At 40.1% G+C, this 22,335-nt stretch overlaps 1 protein-coding gene across 5 annotated transcripts in view; it reads left to right on the top strand.

Annotated features, from left to right (window-relative positions):
- LOC18439057 (alpha-L-fucosidase 2) overlaps nt 1-22,335 on the top strand; it is a 55,397-nt gene that overhangs the window by 7,657 nt on the left and 25,405 nt on the right. For all 5 annotated transcript variants that reach the window (XR_016045742.1, XR_016045744.1, XR_016045743.1 and 2 more), the window contains exon 3: nt 20,630-21,576. Coding sequence is in view for 2 of the 5 variants with exons in the window: in XM_006849236.4 (XP_006849299.1) it covers nt 20,630-21,576 (947 nt within the window). In the remaining 3 variants the exon portion in view is untranslated. The remainder of the gene's footprint in view (nt 1-20,629; nt 21,577-22,335) is intronic.

A 22,335-nucleotide genomic window follows, 5' to 3' on the forward strand; every position in this document is an offset into this window, starting at 1 on the left:
GTTACTCCCAATTCAAGGAGAGGAGGTATCTATCTAATTTAGAGAGAGAGGGTTGGGATGAGCGGTCTGACCAAATAAAACAGTTTCCTTGGAGAGGGATATCAAGGAGTTCATTAGGAAAGATGAAATCCGAGAAATACTTCATTCCCTGAGAGATGGTGGAATTGGAATTCCTCTCGTGGGACCATCTGATGATGTTGAAATCCCCTCCTAGACACCAAGCAGGATGAGGTAGGGAAGCAACGTGGTCCAATTCAGCCCAGAACCGAGGTATGAGAAAGGCTAAGTTGGGGTCGTAAATGGTCGGGAATTTCCTAGGGAAATTCTTTGATGTGCGTGAGAGAAGGACTATGATAGAGTGCTCCCCAATATGAAAAGAAAGGAGGTGGTGTTTTGATGGGTTCCAGATCACCCATATTCCACCTGATGCCCCAACAGCAGTCAGAGACACCCATTGGCAAGGCATTCTTCCCCAAACGAGGCGAATGATTTGGAGGGTGGGCTCTGGCTGTTTGGTCTCAGTGAGAGCTATGATTGAGGGTAGATTCTCGTAATGTTAAGACTTCAAAACAAAAACAAAAGAAGTCAAAGCAAAAACAAAATAATTCAAAATGAAAAAAAAGTTTGCAGTTCTCTCAAGGGCTGAGATGTTTAAAGATTCTTATAAACGAAACACTGTTGCTAACAATTGAGTTCTCCCACGATCACCATTTAGCTTCATGCAAGAGAAATATCACCACAATCCTTAGAAATTGTTGGTTATCTGTATGTTTTTTAATAGAACAACCAAAGATAGTCTATAAGCAATTTGCTATCATTCTCTAGTACTCTACAAACTATTTACTATCACTCTCTGATACCTTGCTTCTATTCCTTTGGTTAATTGGTTGGTGTCTTTGAGCTTGTTAACAACATAGTTTCTGTTAGTTATTGGTTTTCATAGACTTGTGTATTTATTTGCTGGTGGTTGTTCAATATGCTTATAGACTGATGGTGCTTGGATGGAAAAATAGTCATTATCATTATTAGAGCCTTACCTAATCGGGAGATAAGGTGAACTATCTATAAATTACACACTCCCAATTATTAGTATTATTGTAATTTGCAGTGTTAAGTTAATTTCTATCCAAAAAAAAAAAATACTAGTATTACTGTAATAAAATGCAAGCTAACCTCAAATAGTTGAACAACCATTTATAAACATATTGAACAACCACCAGCAAATAAACACATAAATCTCTGGTTATTATATTAAAAAACATACAGATAACTTACAATTTTTAGGGATTGTGGTAATATTTCTTCTGCATGAAGCCAAATGGTGATGGTGGGAGAATCCAGTATTGCGTTTGTAAGCATCTTTAAACATCTCAGCCCTTGAGAGAATTGTTGACTTCTTTCGTTTTGATTTCTTTTGTTTTTGTTCCGACTTCTTTTGTTTTTGTTCTAAATTCTTGACATTATGAGAATCTGTAACCTCATTCTTCTTCACTATGTAACTTTTCAGCATTGCTGGTAGTAACACCCCATCATTCCCTTCTCTCCCATCATTCCCTTTCTCCTTACTTTCTTTCTCTTTAATCTCCGTTGTATCTCTCTTCCGCCTCTTTGGAGGAATCCTTACAACCTTCACCACTTCCCCCAAGTTTTGATCTTCCTAAAACCGTTTTCCTTCACCTCAGAAGAAACCCTCTTTTTCACGTTCACATTGCAATCTTTCCCCTTCGCGCAGATGTCAATTTTGCTTCTGAAAATACGGAGAGCAAACAGGCATGTCCTTCTCAGGAGATGAACCGACTAAATCCATTTGATTCTTTTCTCTCCTTAATTCATTCTCCCTTTCATCAACCGTCTTTTCTCTTCGTCTCATTTTCCCTTCGTCTCATTTTCCCTTCCATCTCTATTTCTCTTCAAATGCTTGAAACATCTCTCTTCTTCTCTATAGAGTACAGGAAGTAATGAATTCATCTCCCTCTTCGATTTATTTTATTGAGAAAAAGTGGTTTGCTACTCTTTTTGTATCTCATGTGGCAACAAATAATGCTTTCCCTCCCTCCTCGGGCACACCCCAAGTACCCTACGCTTTCAGGAGCCCACATTCCCTTGATCATCTTGCGAGCAAAATATTTGTTATTAACCTGAAATATGCAAATTTTATAGGTAAATTAATGTACGGATACAAAATCTTATAGAAAACGCCCAAAGATCCATTTTTTTGTAAAATTATGCCAAGGGTCGGTCCCCCTGACTTTTTTTTCTAAGCCTACCCCTAGGTTTGATGGTACCTCGGACCGGTTTACTTCTTTTTTTCTCGGACGATAAGTTGTGTCCTGTGTTTTAGGGCAATTTGAGGCCATCTGATGATCTAATTATTGGACAGGTTCAAGAACATAAAATTTAACGGCCTGATATTTGTGACACCAGACTGGTCTAAACTTTAGGGTTGTTAATAAGGACAACAGACCGCTCCCAAAATAACCTAAAACTTAGGTCATAGCCCTACCATTCAAGAAAAAAATAATAAAAAAACAAAAATAAAACCGGTCCGATGTGGGTAACATTGGACCAAGGGGCAAATTTGAAAAAATTAAAAACATCGGGGACTGATCCTTCACGTAATTTTTATAAATAATGGATATTTCGGTATTTACGTATTAATTTTGTTCGAATGGAAATTTTTAAAATTTGTAATCATTATAAAGGTTTAGAAACAGGGTCAAGTCTCCAATTTGGTCATCCACTAGTGGTTGACTGGTCGACTTGGATTGATTCAATCATTACGGCTATATTGAACTGGTCAGTGAATTAAAAACAATATTCATAATTTTTAAAATTAAAGATGTGTTGTTTTGTTAAAAAAGGACAAATACGTTACATATTTTGATAAAATTATAAAAAATACGGGGATACGATGAGTCTGATTTTTGTATAAGTGTCACATAGTAGTTTTACAATCTAAAATTTGATATATATATATATATATATATATATATATATATATCCAACTGAACTACGATGCCTTCAGCACTCCAAAGAACCTCCATCCTTCCAATAACCTCAACCACACTTGGAACCATCCACGCACTACAGTAGACCCCATCAATACCCATATCCCCATCCCATGAGCTACATCACAAGACAAAACACCAAACAATACCTGCAACGCCCTGTACCCAACATAAGCAACAACCCCCAAACAACCACACCTAATCCTAAATCAAAATTTGAGTAGACCACAAATTCCTTCTAACCAACAGAATAAGTCACATTGAAGACTAAAATACAGTAACTATCGCACTTGATCTAACCTGCATTATGGAAAACAAATCCCTTGTGCTAGAATGGAGATCATATCCACTCTAGTTGGATCTTTCACACTGTAAGACATGATTTTCAGAGGGATGGTTATTTGTAGAATGAAGAAAATGTGAAGACCCCACACATTAATAAGGCTTCATCTGCCAAAAGCGCCTAACAGTGTATGTGGCGTGCATCATCGCAAAAAGCGTAATAAAAACAAAAAGATTTTAAAAGCTTTAACAATATAGGCGGCTCCTTCCATAGTGAAAAGTACAATAGGAACATAGGTAGGAGGTGGCATTTTCAGCAGATGCCCCATTGTAAAAAGTAGTTGCAACCAGGGGGTTGTTGACTATAATACTTTTTTACCATTAGAGGATAAATAATGCAATAAGATCCCTTCCCAAATGCAGCATAAGTGTTCCATGAAGCAAAAGATACAAAATCTCTAAAACACTTGTCTGGTACATGGTTATCCTTGTCAAGTTCCCATAGAATTTTCCTTTATAAACATTATGTTCACAAGCTCAAAATGATTCTGACAATTTGTATGAAATGCATTATAACAAATATATTAGTATATGTCGAAAGGCCATACTGAACCACATCATTGGGTAACCAAATTAATTATGAGTCCAATTTATGCAAATGTTCATTCCCTTGCCTAAGTTTAGATAAATGCTCCACTAACATGTCTAGTTGGTCAATTTCCTTATACTAGCTTTATAAAATTACACCCACAATTTAGGTAGAGCTAGACACTCCAAAAATGTTATGCTATATCTTATATGGCCAAACATTTTGGTTTTATATTTCTTTAAGGCCTTAAGGGCCTTCCTTATCCACTATCTTTTAGGGTACTGAAAATAATTTGGAGTGATAATAAACTGCAATGATAGCTATTATTTTAGTACATAGAGTGCCACCTGAAATTTAAAATTTAGTGCTCCCATTTTCAAAATTGATTGGGAGAAAGCCTACGACCATGTAGACTGGACTCTCCTGGATGAAACCATGAGAAGAATGGGTTTTAGAGTTCGGTGGAGGAAATGGATGTCAGCTTGTCTCTCTAACCCATTATTTTCCATTCTTATCAATGGCTCCCTCAAGGGTTTATTTCCTTCCACCAGGGGGCTGCGCCAAGGGGACCCTCTTTCCCCATTCCTCTTCACAATTACGGCTGAAGACTTTAGCCGGTTCATCTCCCGCCTTTTCCAGGCTGGCCTTCTCTCGGGTTTCCAAACCTCCTAACAAGGACTTGTAGTGTCGCATCTGCAATACGCAGATGGCACACTAGTCTTTTTAAATGCCTCTCCACAAGAAGTTGAAAACTTGAGATTGTATCTCAAATGCTTCCAAGAGGCCACTGGCTTTAAAGTTAATATGGAAAAATGTACAATGATGGGGGTCCTCATTTCGACTGCTGACGTTAAGGATTTGATCCCGACTTGGGAATGCAAAGTGGGCGAACTCCCCATTGTGTATCTCGGATTGCTCCTAGGCCTTGGTAAACCCAAAAAGAGGCACTGGTCACATGTTATTGACAAGGTCGACCGGCGCTTGGCGGGTTGGAAAGGCAGATTCCTTTCCTAGGCCGGCCGCTCCAATCTAATAAAAGCAACTCTAGCCATGCTCCGGTCTACCTTATGTCACTTTTCCAAATGCCAGCCCCTGTGGCAAACCGGCTGGGGCAATTAATGAGAAATTTTCTGTGGTCGGGCCAAGCGGAGCAATCCAAGTTTCACCTAATCTCTTGGGATAAAATCTGCCTACCAAAGCAGCAGGGGGCCTAGGTATCAAGATACTTAGAAACCATAACTAGGCCCTCCTAAGTAAATGGTGGTGGCGCCTCGCTACCCAGATAGACTCCCTGTGGGTTCAAGTCTTGCGCCACAAATATAAGATTGCTGAAGGAACATGGGTGCTAGATAAGAGAAACATCTACAAGGCCTTAGGTGCGTGGAAATCTTTCACTTTATCTTTCTCATTGTTCAAGACTTTCATTCGCTTTCACTCAAGGGAGGGTACATGAGTGCGCATTTGGTCGGATACCTGGCTTGGTCACACTCCTCTTAGGGAACTGTACCCATCTCTTTAATCCATAGCCTTCAATAAAGAAGTAATGGTCGTTGAAGCAATGACAGTAGTGGGAAACCGAAGGGAGTTGAACCCTTATGTCAGAAGAAATCTCTCAGATGAGGAAATCTCATATTTCCTCTTTCTTTCCAATACTCTTCAAAACTCTTTCATCCCCACCCATGGGAGGGATCAGTTAGTGTGGTCCCTCACTCCGTCTAGGACTTTCACGGTGGCATCTCTCTATAAAAGACTTATACAACCACCCACTTTCCCTCTCAACCCTCCCTCGGTGTTATCAAATGTATGGAGCACTATCGTACCCCCCAAAGTGAAGTGCTTTAACTGGATAACAGAACCTCAGAGGGCCCTTACGGTGGATCAGCTTCAAAAAAGAGGAATTCCAATTCCCAACAGATGTGTCCTATGTCTTTGCGGAGAAGAATCTAACCCACATCTCTTTCTACATTGCAACATGGCTCACGGCCTTTGGGGACAAATGTTGCAGCTATGTGGTGTCCAATGGGTCATGCCAGTGACAGTCAAGGAATTGTTACCTCTTTACCCTGTCCTTCACTGGCCTCAAGCAGGGAGAACAATTTGGAAAACCGCAGTGGCAGCTATTATTTGGACAATCTGGAATGAGAGGAACTCTGGGACTTTCCAAGGAATAGCTACCGAAGGTCCAACCTTGTTCCATAAAGTTACATCCTTAGTAACTTTTTGGGCTTCCAATCACCGTATCTTTGCAGGTCTTCCTGTTAGTGTTGTTCTCTACAACTGGAAAAATATCATGCTCCACTATCCTCGCAAGGCTCAAAGACCCCATCTGTGACAACCCCCCACCTGAGGTACCATTAAACTTAATTTCGACGGGTGCTCCTTTGGAAACCCTGGTTATGCCAGAGCGGGAGGAGTGTTTAGGGACCACCGTGGGGCAATTTTGTTTATGTACTACGAATACCTGGGCATTTAAGACTCTCAGCATGCTGAGGCAATGGCCCTCCTCTTGGGATTGAAAAGCTTCAGTTCGTCTTGGAGGCAAAATCTTATTGTGGAAGGGGACGCTAGTAACATTATTTCTTGGGCATCAGGGGGGCTCCTCATCTCTTTGGTATCTTGCTCCAATTTTTTATGAGATTGCTGACATTTACAGGGCTATGGACGTCTCATGGATGCATACCTTGAGGACATCAAATGACTTGGCTGAATTCTAGCAAAGGACGGGACCAGAGCTCACACTGAAGACACAGAAGGATAAAGGAACATCAGCTCTTGGCCATCTAATTTTTTCTGTTATCACACAAGTTTTTGTACAAAGGGGCAACTTATAACCCTATTTTTTGTAATATCATTGTATATCTTGTACCATCAAGGGCTGTTCTCTTAACGTTTTTGTATAAGGTTGGCTGACAACCGATTACGAGGAGTCCCACTGCTTAGGGACCCTGTTTTAATACCTCTGTATTAATTATTTCAATGAAATACCGTTAACTTTTATCAAAAAAAAAAGGAATAAGCCTCTTTTACAAGCTATAATTCATTCATAGAGTGAAAGATAAAGTTCTACCCAAGAGAGAAGCAAACAAATAAAGATTGAAAGAGTTAGCACTTTTATAGAACATAAATACTTTATGATCAAGTTTTGCCTAAGAAAGAAACAATTATACAATGATTGAAAGAGGAATCACTTTAATAAACATAAATGAACTAAAGAATTTATCATTGAATTAAATTTGAACAGGAGCAAAATGAAAACAAGAAGTTTGTGGAAGAAAATCAAATTACACGCTCTAAATTACTAGTCTTACTATAATAAAACGTCAGCCAACCCCAAATAGTTGGGTAAGGCTCTAATGATGTTAGTGACTGTTTTTTTATCCAAGCACCATTCAGTTTATGAGCGTATTGAACAACCATCAACAAATAAACACATAAATCTATGAAATCCAAAAACTAATAGAAACTATATGGAATAAAAAAACTAACAAAAACTATATTGTCAACAAGCTCAAAGATACAAACCAATTAATTGAAGAAATGGAAACAAAGTACCTGAGAGTGACAATAAATAGTTTGTAGAGTATTAGAGAATGACGGTAAATAGTACCTAGATAGATTGTTCACATTATCTCTGGTTGTTTTGTTGAAAAACATAAAATAACCAATAGTTTTCAGGGATCGTGGTAATATTTCTCCTGCATGAAGCCAAATGGTGATGGTGGGGGAACCCAATTGTTATCAACAGTTTGGCGTTTCTAAGCATCTTTAAACATTTCAGCTCTTGAGAGAAGTGTTGACTTCTTTCGTTTTGATTTCTTTTGTTTTTGTTCTGACTTCTTTCATTTTTGTTATGAATTCTTGACATTACAAGAATCTGCAAACTCATTTTTCTTCACTATGTAACTTTTTGGCATTGGTGGCAGTAACCCCCCTTCATTCCTTTCTCTTTCATCATTCCCTTTTCACTCCTTTCTCTCTCTTTAATCTCTGTTGTATCTCTCTTCTTTCTCTTTGGTGGAACCCTAGCAGCCTTGACCTCTTCCCCTAGGTTTCTGATCTTCTCAAAACATTTTTCCTTCACCTAAGAAGAAACCCTCTTTTCCACGTTCACATTGTAATCTTCCCCTTCACATAAATGTCTATTTTGCTTCTGAAAATACGGAGAGCAAACAAACCTATCATTCTCAAGGAAACAAACCGATCCTTGAAAATATGTAGAGCAAACCGACCTATCCTTCTCAAGGAATGAACCGGGTAAATCTGTTTGATTCTTTTCTCTCTCTAATTGAGTCACCCTTTCATCAACCTTCTTTTCTCTCTATCTCATTCTCCCATTCATCAACGTTCCTTTTTGTCTCACTCTCCCTTCCATCTCTCTATCTCTTCAAATGCTAGAAACATCTCTCTTCTTCCCTTTGGAGTACATGAAGCTATGAATTTGTCTCCCTCTTCCATTTATTTTTCCGGGAAAAAGCAGTTTGTGCTCTTTTTGTATGTCTCTCGCGCTAGCAAATAATGCTTTCTCTCCCTCCTCGAGTACACCCCTAGTATCCTACGCTTTCAGGAAGCCACATTCCTATGATCATCTTCCAAGCAAAATAATTATTCTTAACCTAAAAAATATGGAAAATTTATAGGTCAATTAATGTATAGATACATAAAATACTAGAAAAATGCTGAAAGATCCATTTTTTTCTAAAATTATGCAAAGGGTCGGTCCCCCGGAGTTTTTTTTTTCATGTCTACCCCTAGGTTCAATGGTACCTCCGACTGGTTTACTTCTTTTTTTACCTCGAACGATAAGGTTGTGTCCTGTGTTTAGGGCAATTTGAGGCCATCTGATGCTCAAATTATTGGATAGGTTCAAGAACATAAAATTTACCGGTCCGATATTTGTGACACCAGACTGGTCTAAACTTTAGGGCAGTCAATAAGAAAAGCAAACTGCTCTAGAAACGACCTAAAACTTAGGTCATGACCCTACCTTTTGAGAAAGCAAAATAGAAAAACCGGTTGGATCGAGGGGCAAACTTGAAAAAAATTTTAGGGACTATATATATATATATATATAACATGACCCTTTCTAAGAAATCAATAACTACCAGTGACTTTAGCACTCCACAGAAGTACATCCATCCTTCCAAGAGCCTCAAACACCATTGGAACCATCCACAGACTACTTTTGAACCATCCACACACTACAATAGATCCCATCAATACCCATATCCCCATTCCATGAGCTACGACACAAAACAAAATACCAAACAATACCTACAATGCCCTGTACCCAACAGAATCAACAACCCTCAAACACCCACACCTAATTCTAAATTAAAATTTGAGCTGACCACCAAATTCCTCCTAACCAACAGAATAAGTCACATTGAAGACCAAAATGCAGTAACTATCTCACTTGATCTAACCTGCATTATGGAAAACAAATCCCTTGTGTTAGAATAGAGATCGTATCCACTATGGTTGGAACTTTCACAATCCAAGACATGATTTTTAGAGGGATGGTTATTTGTAGAATGAAGAAACTGTGAAAACACCACACATCAATAAGGCTTTATCTGTCAAAACCACCTAATAGTAAATGTGGGCGAATCATCGCAAAAAGCATAATAAGAACAAAAAGATCTCAAAAGCTTTAACACTATAGGCGGCTCTTTCCATAGTGAAAGGTACAATAGGAACAGAGGTAGGAGGCGGCATATTCAGCATGTGCCCCATTGTAAAAAGCTATTGCAACGAAATGCTATTGACTATAATATTTTTAACTATTTTAGGATAAATAATGCAATAGGAACTCTTCCTAAATGCAGCTTAAGTGTTCCATGAAGCAAAAGATACAAAATATCTCATACACTTGTCTGGTACATGGTTATCCTTATTGAGTTTCCATAGAATTTTCCTTTGTCAATATTATATTCTGAAGCTCAAAATGAGTATGACAAATTGTAAGAAATGCATTATTAACAAATATATTGATATATGATGAAAGGACCATCCTGAACCACGTCATTGGGTAACCAAATTAATTATGAGTCCAATTTATGCAAGTGTTCATGCTCTAGCCTAAGTTTAGATAAATTCTCCACTAACATGTCTAGTTGGTCAATTTCCCTATACTATAGCTTTATAAAATTACACCCACAATTATGGTAGAGCTCGACACTCTAAAAATGTTATGTGCTATCCAATATGGCCAAACATTTTGATTCTATATTTCTTCAAGGTCTTAATTATCAAAAAATAAAATGACCAACATACAGGTGAAACACTCATAGGGGTAATTTTTGTCAATTACGATTTATTTTTTCAATATTTTAATTGTTGAGCTTCAATGAGGCGTACACACCCTAAAATTTTGAAATGAATCCAATTTTTAGGGAAGTATAAAAATTTGAAAGTAACTATGGACTGTCGTGGCTAATTGATGGAATTGGATGTTGATAAACCATGAACAAAGTACAGTAGAAATTATCTGGGCAGATAAAAACACTAAGCATGCTACTCATGCAACACATTATTGCACCAGACCTCACCAATAACTAAGATGGTGACCTCCTGGAGCTGCTTATCTCACACACATACCAAGAAAATAGCACTCAGTCTCTCTCTCTTTCCCTCTCTCTCTCACACACACACACATACACACATACACACACTTGTTGGACAAATGGAATCGGGCAAGATGGAGACTATTGGGCCACAACTAACCATTAGAATACCTGATTGGCCAATGCATAGGAGTAAACTGTTGGGGGCTCTATGTACACATAGCTCCCATTCATATAGGCATTATTGGCCTTAGTGCATTAGTGTCCCATTTAAGTAAGAGTGGCAACAGGCACGGCCCAGCCCTTATCCCCATAGGGATGGCCGAAGCCAGGCCTGGCCCAAAGAAACGAAGAAAAAATAAAAGGAAAAACCGAGAAAAAAAAAAAACAAAAAAAAGGGGACCGGGCTTGTTCGGCCGGCGCTGGCCCTCAAGTCATAGTTTGTGACACAGACCCTACTCTTTTAGGGCTGGGCTGGCTGGGTAGGGACGCAGGCCCATTGCCAGCCTTACCTTTAAGGTGATAGAGAAAGAGAATGATTGAAACAATATGCACCATCAATGTTTGTATTCCTCTTGCCTCGTTACCGAGAACACCTTAACTAGAAGTCCTTCACAACATTTCAAGATTTCCAATTACACAGGTGGACTGACATAGATGTTCAACGACCACATCTCTTGCGTATTGAATCCAAGTGTCCTTCATTGATGTTGTTTATCAATAGAATATAAACCTCCTTTGAACATAATTAAGTTGCCAAGTTCTAAGAGAAAATATTTGTGAAAGCGATTTAATTAAAAAGACTCTTACTTCATACAGCCAACATAATCACATATGCCAACAATCTCTCGCTTGGACAAAAGGTTGGACGGTTCATAAAACCCTAAAAGGTCATTGTCAAAGAGGTTATACCATTGTGAGATTTCAACGCTTCCACTTTTATGTGCTTGCATATGTTCTTCATTGTTTAACAAGGAAATTATAGTTTAAATATTACAGCAAGGTGAAATAACCATGCAAGTAGTTTGAAATCCTACCACTCAAAGTCATCTTCGTCGAGTATTGTCTCCTCTGTTTCCATTGTTTCTCAAAGGTTGGCTCTTCAAAAGAGCAAGAAGACAAGATGAGCTACTCTCTCTCTCTTTCTCTTACTGATATAAAAGAAGCTTTTTAAAGGTTGAAATGGAAGCATATATTCTCATCTCACAACTGTAATCATATTTAAGACTCTAAAACATTAGGACATCATAAATATAAGATTTTAAATGAAATATATATTCTCACAACTAAGAGGGATGGCTTACACAATAGAACGTAATAAAACAATGCGTCTACACTATGCCTAGTTCAAATTAAGATTTTTAAATAATGCAGATTCGTGGTATGTGAAAAAGGGATTACATTTTAACATCATGGAACTTAAATAATGGGAACTTCGGACAATGACAATCTCCAACCTGGTATCATCCGTTAATAAAAGTAGAAACCACAAACATGGAACCTAAGATTTTAATGTACCAAAACCTTGGACCATGTTTGATGGGAGCTGGGGGATCTATTTCGAAATGGAACTGGATTCCACTGATGGATGGAACGTGGTCCCCTTTTTTTGGGAGGGAGATCCCAAAATTGAAAACACGGGGTCCCTACAAGATCCCTTTTAGGAACTGTGGGATTGAGGTTCCAAAGCAGGATCGTCACCTTACCCACAAGGTTCCCTTAACTATGGGCCCAACCACTCTCAAAATAGCAAAAAAACAAACAACATGGTCTCAATGCCTCTGGGGATATTGTTTTATTATGTAAAGGACCTTCATCTTCGTCGTATGGCTTGAAGAGAATAAACTTTGATACAAGTGGGTGAATGTGAATGTCTCAGGCCAGCAGCTCATATTAACTTTTGTCCGAAAATAGGCGTGTCCAATAGAATGGTTTTCCTAATGCCCAAATTTTTCAGGGCTCTACACCTTGAAACAATTGCTGAGGAATGGGCATAAGCTTTAAGTGTTTTAAAAAAGAAAACAACAGGAATTGTTGGCACTATTTCCATGCAGGAGTTTTTGCCACTGCTAGGGCAGCAGAGCATTACAATAGATTCAAAACTCATGATTTTTGGATGTTCAAACCCTAAAACTCATGCAAAGGGGTGCCCTCTAATATCCCTCATGAAATCAAGTACCCAAAGGAGAACCGCTTGGCTCAAGATCGGTACTTTGAATCCCTTTCAGCATTCATGTTTTCTGGCCTTCGTCATCATGTTATAGCCTAATAATGCACAAAAGGTGCATAATTTTATAAGAATGTCTTCCCTCGATATTTGCATAGGGCTTGACAGTTGTCTTCCTTGATAGACTTAGGGTTCCTTTTGAATTTGAAGTCATTGAATCAACAATCGACGATGGAATTCTGCCCATATGGTTTGGCAAACAACAAATTTGCACCACGATACTCTAAGCCGGCTACAAATATGGATAATAATATTTGCAGGTCTAGTGGCAAGAAGCCCATTCATTGGTGTTGGTCAACCAGGGTCCTAGGGTTTGGGTTAAACATCTAGAGTCGAAGTTGGCTGCGATTCACCATGGTTCCATTCCAAAGTTGGTCATGGGTAGTCCATGCAAATATCGGATGGCTAATAGGTCATATCTACGTCGAGCAATGCCTCCTTCCAATATTTACCAAAACAGCATATTATCTATGAAAAATGATGCTTCTAAGGAGTTGGAGGCTTGTGCAATCCAAAAATCTTGTTTGGCAAAAAGTAAAGGAGATTGTAATTTTGTATTATGTAGTCATTCTGTTTATACTCGAAAATGTGGGTAGGGACTCGGTCCCCGCCTTGGCTTCAGGCGTCAACTTGTCAAATGGAGTTGGTAGAGAAGAGGGCCCTGTCAAATTACATTCCGGGCGAGAGTCGGGCCACAAGGCCTTCTCTCGCTTGGGCCGCTCACACAGCCTGCTTCCCACACACCTTAGCCTTAGAGTTCAGGAAGGGTTTCGAAGTATTTAATGAAAAGAGGGGGGATTTTATGAAGAGCTTTAAACCAAGGAAAGCTAGTAAATGCTCAAAATGAAACTAAGGAAAGCTTGTACATGCCATTAATGAAACCAAAACAAGAAGGAAAGTGACACCTTAGGCCAGGGTCCTATGCCTGGCCCAGCTCATGGAATCGGTGCCAGTTCAGAGTTGATAATTGCATGGCTAGTCTCGGTCCTTTAGGTTTTTACCTGATAAAGCTACGGGTGGAAGAGGGTTTGGAAAGTCGGATTATCAGGACCGCCTTCGGCTTGGATTGAGTTGGGTAAGATTCCTAAGGTTTAAGATATGAGGTTCAGGTTTGGTTTTAGGGTTGGATTTGGTTCGGTAGAGCTTACGCACGTTTTGTACAAGACTTTGGACCTTTGGCTCAAAGAGGAGCACCTTATTTATGGGCAAACAGTTCCACGATCATCGTTGATGCAGTCTGGCCATTCAAATTCCAGCACCACTGATAATGTCTCTGGCGCCACTAGCAAAGGTGCTCGATTAGCATCGAATGCAGTTGGCGTAATTAAATGCTCCAAAATCATGTGATCTTGGCTCGGGTACACTTTTGTGGGCAGGGTGTCAGAGGCCCAGCGACATTGGTAGTGTCGCTGACACCATTCAGAACATCTTTCTGACTCAAGACACCACGTGTCGTTCTCTCGGTGTTCTCCCATACAGTTGATTGACCAATCAGATTTTAGCATCATTCGGAATGTCGTTGACGCCTTTCTCAGTGTCATTGTGTCAGTTGACTGTTGGATGCCACCATATTAATGACAACTGATGTGACGTTTCATTTGATGAATCCGAAGATGGCACGTTTAACAAGGTTGTCGGTGTTGTTCCGTATTGACAGCTGACTGTTGGGTTTTTGTGACCTTTTAAAAGCTTTATGCGAGCATGTACTGAAAATATATAATGAATTATCGACTCTAGTGTGAGTATCGTCTAACTTGGACTGTAGGGTATTAACAATGTATTGAATCACATGAGCTTTGATTGGCTATGACTCAATATCCAAAACCCATAGTCCTGGGCATCGTATAAGCACAATCGATAAGGGTTTCGATGTGGGGTTATTCTTAGATGAGGTCGGAGATATGCATTGGACAGTTGGCCAAGCGACATTGATTTGACCCTTGTGTGTGATGGATTGCCTGAGAGGACAAGGGCCTAAATCCTCATCATTACCATCACACGACATGTACACTAGATAGCCGTCTGGGAAGCAACCCTTTTGATAAGGGTGAGTGACATGTACATATGTGGAAGAGATGACTCACTGCAACACTGGACTGTGTTGGAAGGACCCATGGAGCATACTGCTGAAATGTATCCTCGACTTGTCCTCAAGGATGGACCCTTAATCCATTGTTTAGGATTGTATCTTCTCTACTTATTAGCTGACTTTGATGGTCCAATCATGAACCCCTACGAAGGGTTGTGGGTCATGGGATCGGTTGGGTTAGTTTGAGAAGGTGCAGTGAGATTGCAGTCTACACAGAGGATAGAGTCCTCAGTATATTTGGCGTAATCCTAATTCTATGGATCCAATTCCCATCAAATCTTTTTTAATATGTTTAAAATAAGTCTTAATTATTTTATAGATAATTAAAATGAATTTTTGGATCTCTCTGAGTATTTTATTTTATTGAAAAATGATTTTATATGATGAAAAATCAATTTTTTGGATTTATTTTAATTAGAGAGAAATAAAATATTTGCAGGTTTCGTAAAATTTGTTTTAATATCTAAATATTAATATTAATATATTGGGGGCCTAATGGGGTTCAATGGGCCCACCAATGTGTGGGATGTGGGGCCCACATGGACACCACATGGGTGGTGCGCCCCACCCCATGCAAGCGTTCCTTATTGTTTCATGTGCCTTCTAAGGCATGTGTTTTAAAGTTTTGGAAAGTTAAGGTGTAGATATTTGAATTGAAACTACACATGAAAGTATAAGATATCAAATAGTATGTATTGAATATTTTCTCTACACAAAATATTTGATGGGAATGGATTTATGGAAACTGAGGGATAAGGTTCCACATCATTCCTTTAATCATGATGGCTGATCTAAGGAATGAATGGTTGTGATCTCTTCACCTAATAGGTCTCCAAGATCAAAGGTCAAGATTAAACCTCATAATGATGGCAAAACCCTAACCCTTGAAACCCTAGCCTTTTATCTCTATATACTAGCTATGGGGGTTCTATTTCTCATCTCTATATCTCTCTCTCTCTCCAAGCAACCAAAGGGGGCACGCGCCACTCTAGCTTTCTCTCTCTTTCTTTCTCTCTTCAAAAATTAGGGTTTAGGAAGGTTAACCCAAAGTGGTAGCACACCCAAGCCACACAAGCCGTAGCCCTAGGTTCTTGCCTCATGTTCATGTGTTGAGCCTTGATCAAGGAAATTCCATGTGATTCTCTCTAAGGGTTTTGCTTAGGCTGCTCTAATTATGAGGTGTGTTCTTGAATTGAGATCCCATGCGTCATCGGTGGATGAGACCTGATTTGGGGTATACAAAGTCCTTGGGGGTAACCTGAGGCAAGGTACGAGTTGTTTCATGATTCCATGCTTTTGTTGCTTCTTTTGCATTCTTATTTAATTTTCAGTTCTATGATGAATGTAATTTTCTTTTAATGACATGCAAGTGAGAGGTCTTAGCTATTTCATTAAGTCAAAATTAGTTTTGGACACTTGTAAGTGATCCGGGTGGCGATACGTACAAAAGAGTAGAAAAAATTTAATTGGTATTGACTTGCCCGGTCATATAGACCTTTCACTGACGTGTCAATCTATATTGACACATGGCACTTGTTTGTACATCTAGGTTGTATCTATCTTTGACCGTTAGATTCTTGACGCTATTGTCAGTGGCGCTGGCACCACTGGCAATGTTGCCGACCTTTTTCTTCTGCTTGACCTTCGTGTATCTTTGTCTTTGTCCAAAGTGTCCGTGCAGCTTTTCATGTGTCCGTGCTTGGAGTGGCACTGACGTTATTGGAAATGGTGTTAGGATTTTCTGCTCCCGAACTACTTCTAATTTAGTATTTCTTGATTCTAATCTGCCTCGCTTGTCCTCGGGGGCATTCCTTAGTGCTTCAAGCTCTGTCAGACTGACTTGGGTATGTGGGGTATGAGTTGTGGTTGGTTTCAGTCAGGTGTGATTGGTTCAGGTTTTAGGGTGGATTGCTTGAGGTATTTTGGTATTTTATGGTTTCCTTGATCAGGATCAGGGTGTCTATACATTCGAAGTATTAAAGTTGGGCTTATCTTGATACTATTTTTGAGAAGCCGAACCACCCTCCAAGTGAAAGTAGGATTAAAATTTTCCTTTCTTTTTCCTTTATTTACCACGCGGATCACGTACAAGTGTCCTAATACACAATATAAGAACCAATAAATACATGAACAATGCCAAGAACTCTTACTTGCTTGCCATCATAACAAAATCTTATTCACAACATGAATCTGAAAATTACATAATACTTGGAATAAAATCAGGAAAAGATGAAATAAAGCAACACCACATACCTTGCTTCAGGTTACCCTCATCGGGTCTCCTCCACTAATGGGCACGGGATCTAGGTCCAAACATGTCTCAGAACTTGGGAAAACTACGCAAAACCACCAGAGAGCATGACAAGGGATAGGGCTGGACCAAGGCTTAACACATGAGTACAATTCAAACCTTGGCTATGTTGTGCCACTTTTGTGGCTTGGGCGTGCCACCTCTTAAGGTTTCTTAAACTCCTAAACCATAAGTTAGAGAGAGAAGAATAGAGAGATATTAGAGAGGGGTGTGCCAATCCTAGGGTTTAGAGGGAGGGAAAGAGGCTAAGTCAGGATGCAGAAAAGTACCCCCATAGTGAGTATTTATAAAATAGAGGCTAGGGTTTTGCCATTATTATGAGACCCAATCTTGACCTTTGATCATAGAGACCTATGAAGTGAAGAGATCTAATCCATTCATTTCTTAGATTAGTAGTCATGATTAAAAAGAATGAGGTGAAACCATTGTCCCTCGATTTCCATAACTCCATTCCCATCAAATATTGTGTAGAGAAAGTACCATCTTAATGCAAATTAATTTCAATTATTGTCTTACACTTACCATTTGAAATCAATCAAAATCTCTGTAAAACACTTTCTATAAATTTCAAACAAAGTGTATGGCTTCTTTCACAAGCCACCAAAATAGGAGCCATCGCTCAGCTTCGCCTTTGGTCTCCTTATGTCGGCTCTTTCTCCAAACAGAGAGTCTGGCTTACCCTTGATCATATCCCATTGCATGCTTGGTCTCTGGCTACTTTCAAGATTATAGCAGCAACTTGTGGGGATCTTGTCTCAATCCTTTGGAAATCCCTGGAGTTTCTTCCTCTCAGGTCCATTCGACTACTGTTGGAAGTGCTTGACCCCTCTGGCTGAAGGTTGAGGAATGCTACTTTCGGATTGCGCTTTCTTGGTCTCCTGCATCCATGCCTTCCCCCCATTTCTTCAACCAGCCTTCCTACCCCCAAGAGAGCATTAGGATACTCTCTCAGTGGACCCTGGTTAAAAGGAAAAGACGACGAAAAAAAGTTTCCAGACAGAAGGCCAAAGATTTTCCCGTGGCCTCCACTCTTCGGCCTGTTTTCCGGCTAGCCCTGGATGCAAACGGTCACCTGCCAGTCAAGACAAGAGCCGTGTGTCAGCAGACTTCCAAAATCCCCCCGTCCAACTCAGCACCTCGGTCAGACGTAGGCGCTGATGGCTCAGTTGGGCCTGGTTCCAGCTCGCCCAAACACGTTCTTGACCATCAGCACATCCCGGTTATCCCTTTACTCGTGGGCCCCCCTCCCCCCCCCGTGGCCCGAGTCTTTGGCCCACTCTCTCCTCCCATCTCTTTAACTTCCATCCCTCCTCCCCCAACTGTTGTACCCTCGAGCCCCTCACTTCGATTGCCTCCCTCCCCACCTGTCACACGTCCTCTACATGATCCCTTGGGATCGACACCTGCCCCTCCCTAGCCTCGTTCTCTACCCCTCATCTCACCTACCGCGCAGCCATCTCTCTCCATCCACGCCGCCCCAAGCGACGAGTGTAACTCCCCTCCCACCTACCCTAGCTCTTCCCTTTCCTTTCCCTCCCTCTCGCCTGGAGCTTCTGACCCTCTCCCTGTTACTTTCTCTCTGCCCCTGCTCACTTCCCTTGCTCCCTTTGTTGTCTCCGCCTCCCTTGCGACAGTCCCTTCGTTGACCAGCATCCCATTGCCTCTACCCCCTCCAGGTTTCACCTCCCTTCTTTTCTTTCCTTTCCCTTTTACCCCTGCTGTTTCTGACATAATGGATAGAAACCTGCTCCCTTTTGGTATTGCCTCAGTTCAATCCTTCGACTCTTTCCCTCTGGAACCAAACATAGTCTATGGCTTGTTGTCCCTTCACCTTCACTTTGAGCCACATCTCATTCGGACTGCCAAGTAAGAACAATGCACGTTCACTATCCCCCCCCTTATCAACACTGGTCAGCAGACTACTCCTCTGTGCATATCCACCATTACCTTGCTTACCTTCCCTCTCTGATCCCCGTTGTCGCACCTTCTCCCCTCTCCTCTCTTTCCCCTTATGAACTTTTTTCTCCTCCTGTTTATGGGTATCATGAAGTATCACTCTCTTCCACCCCCCACCAGGTCAATACATCCCCTCTCTTCCTCTCCACCCAACCCTCTCGCACTCTCCTCCTCTCGACCCAACCCCCTCTTTTTTCCTCCTTTTCAACGCATAACTTACCCTACCTCCTTCCCCCTTCTCACTAGGACCCGGTTTCTTTCGTCTCTGCACCAGTTTCTAATGTTGAAGAGACTCTTCTCGTCTCTGCACCCTCTTCTTCTGATGAAGAGTCGTCATGTAGACACAACCACCAGCACCGCTCAAGCTGTCACACCTGTAGCTGAATCCAGCTCCAAACACGTCGACACAAATGCCACTGATGGAAATAACAAGGAAGAACGTGTCCGAGACCAGGAAAAGATGAAGGAGATCTACAAAGTTATTGGCTTCGAACACGATGGACCAGAGGGACCCGCTTACCTCTTCTTACAGGCTGATGCTCAGAGTCGCATTAAGGTGTCATCAAAGGCACAGAGGGAACTTTTGAACCTCTTTTCCTCTCTCTTACCTGTTGATTTTAACTCACCAACTCAGTGGGATCACCCTACCTCGCTCCCGAGAAGGTCAGCCAGATTGACCTCTTCCCGGGGAGGTACCCCGGTATTCCATTCGGACCCATGAAGCTCCTGTCATGGAATATTAGAGGCTTGGGCCAGCCTTGCAAAAGAACTGCAGTCAAGGATATGACTGTAGAGTTCTAACCAACCATTCTGACTATTTATGAAACTAAACTTCCTGAGCCTACCCTCCCCCTTATTAGGCAGGTTTGGGGATGCAGACCTATCCAATGGGTCTCCTAGCCTGCAAATGGGGCGGCAGGGGGCATTTGGGTCATTTGGGATCCTTCAGATAACACTTTATAGTCTTCTTCCACTCCAGAGACTTTTCAATCACAATTCTACTATCCCGTATCTCAGATGGATTTCTTTGGAAATTCACGGCTGTCTATAGCCCTAATTCAGAAGTAGATAGACCTCAATTTTGGGTAGAAATTCTTATATTTGTTAGTTTTCCTTGTAAAAATGAAATGGTTTATTACTGGCCATCTTTGATCTTTTACTCCTGACTGGGATTGCTGTTGTCCATTTCTCAATTAAGAGTTTTATTTTACGCTACAAAGTAATTTCTTCTAGAAATATACCTGTGCATAATTGCTTTTTATTTTTATCTTTAGGAGATTAAAGGCGTTGCACTTGCGCTAACTACCTGCCATGTTACATTAGCATTTTCGATGTATTTTATGTGAAGAAATAAAGAGGGATAATGTAATGCCTTGTGTGTCTTCCCAATCTCCTCGGTTTGCTCATTTGCATGTTTTGGTTTGGAGGCTATCATGTTCTGTTAGAGTAGCTGTGAAATAAGTTCAGTAGGATTCTCATGTCACTCTGTAATCTCATGGCTGCATTCTTAATTCATATTCAATTGCTTTTTTCTGGAGTTTTATGTAGCTATCCATAAGTTCATTGTCACTTATCTGAACACTCCGGTTCTTCTAATTGTGAAGGTATATCAACTTTTGGGCGACATTAAGTTAGAGTTTGGTGATGCGCATTCTGCTTATGCTACAGAAACTTATGAAAGAGAGCTTGATTTAAATACAGCAGTGGTTAAAGTTAAGTATGCTGTTGGAGAAGTAGAATATACCCGGGAACATTTTGCATCAAATCCTCACCAGGTGATTGTGACTAGAATATCTGCAAGTAAATTGGGTTCCCTCTCCTTCACTGTATCGTTAGACAGCCGAATGCATCATCACTCAAGTGTGAATGGTAAGAACCAAATAATTTTGCAAGGAAGTTGTCCTGGTAAAAGAAAACCACCTAAAGAATATTCAAATGATGACGCAAAAGGAATCCAGTTTTCTGCAATTATTGATGTGAGAATAAGCGAGGAAGCTGGGGTTATACAGTTATTGGACAACAAAAAGTTGAATATTGTTGGAGCAAATTGGGCCATTTTGCTTTTGGCTGCTTCCTCCTCATTCAATGGCCCATTTACTAAGCCTTCAGATTCTACAAAGGATCCTACTTCGATTTCTCTTGCTACTCTTAGTTCTATAAAAGATACCCCATATTCTCAGTTCTATATGCATCACATAGATGATTATCAGAAACTATTCCACCGTGTTTCTCTTCAGATTTCAAGAAGTTCCAAGAACTCCAATCATACCCACATTAAGAAATATGAGGCTATAAACAATTTTGTGAATAACTTTCCGCTTTACAACAGAAAGAACCTGCCCTATAAATGGGAGCACAAAAAGGGGGACAATGATGGTGTTGTCGTTTCAACAGCAGACAGAATTAAATCTTTCAAGACAGAGGAGGATCCTTCTTTGGTGGCACTTCTATTCCAATATGGCCGATACTTGCTAATCTCTTGTTCACGTTTTGGAACGCAAGTTGCAAACCTACAGGGCATATGGAACAAGGATATTGAGCCGCCATGGGAGTATGTATTGTTCTTGGAACCTTTTATAGTAGATACAATGATCGTGCTTTGGTATTATTATTGGTTGTTTCATTCATTAATTCTTTGCTAAGTCCTTCTAAATACATATGTAAACCTTTCTACTTTGTTGAGAATGATAATGCTATTGATGTTGATGTCTATAATCGTGAATCAAAGATACAACTATGATATTTTTGTGGAAGAGATATAACATGCATTTTTGTCAAGAATTCGAATGAAATGTGAACTTTTATCTAGGTTATTGTTACTTCTTTTCTACTTTGTATTGACTTTTATGCATTGGTCTTTCCTTTATTTTGATAAAGTTGACTATATAGTAATTTTATAATAGGTGTGTGTTTATATTGCTGTTGTGTGTACAAAGTGGACCAAATGGCCAACCAATGCCAAAAGATAAGTTTGGGCATCAAACAATGGTCAGAAATTAAATGTACAATTATAGAAGATAGAAAGAAGGTCATTCAAAATGGGGAAGAGAACAAGGAAATGCCCCTTGTAGGAATCTCTAGGCTGGATTGAAAGTAGGACTATATGACCCGGGCTAGTATAAATTGATAAAACATTGTTTTTTCTTTTTCTTTATTTTACCACACGAGTCACTTATAAGTGTCTAAATACCATATGTGAACCAATAAAACCACAAATTATGCCAAGGACTCTCACATGCTTGCCATCAAAACAAAATTTCATTCAATATATAAATCTGAAAATTACATAATACTTTTAATCAATTCAAGA

The sequence above is a fragment of the Amborella trichopoda genome, chromosome 12 (genome assembly GCF_054954075.1).
Source record: "Amborella trichopoda isolate Santa Cruz 75 chromosome 12, AtrichopodaSantaCruz75HAP2 v2.0, whole genome shotgun sequence".
Classification (NCBI taxonomy): Eukaryota; Viridiplantae; Streptophyta; class Magnoliopsida; order Amborellales; family Amborellaceae; genus Amborella; species Amborella trichopoda.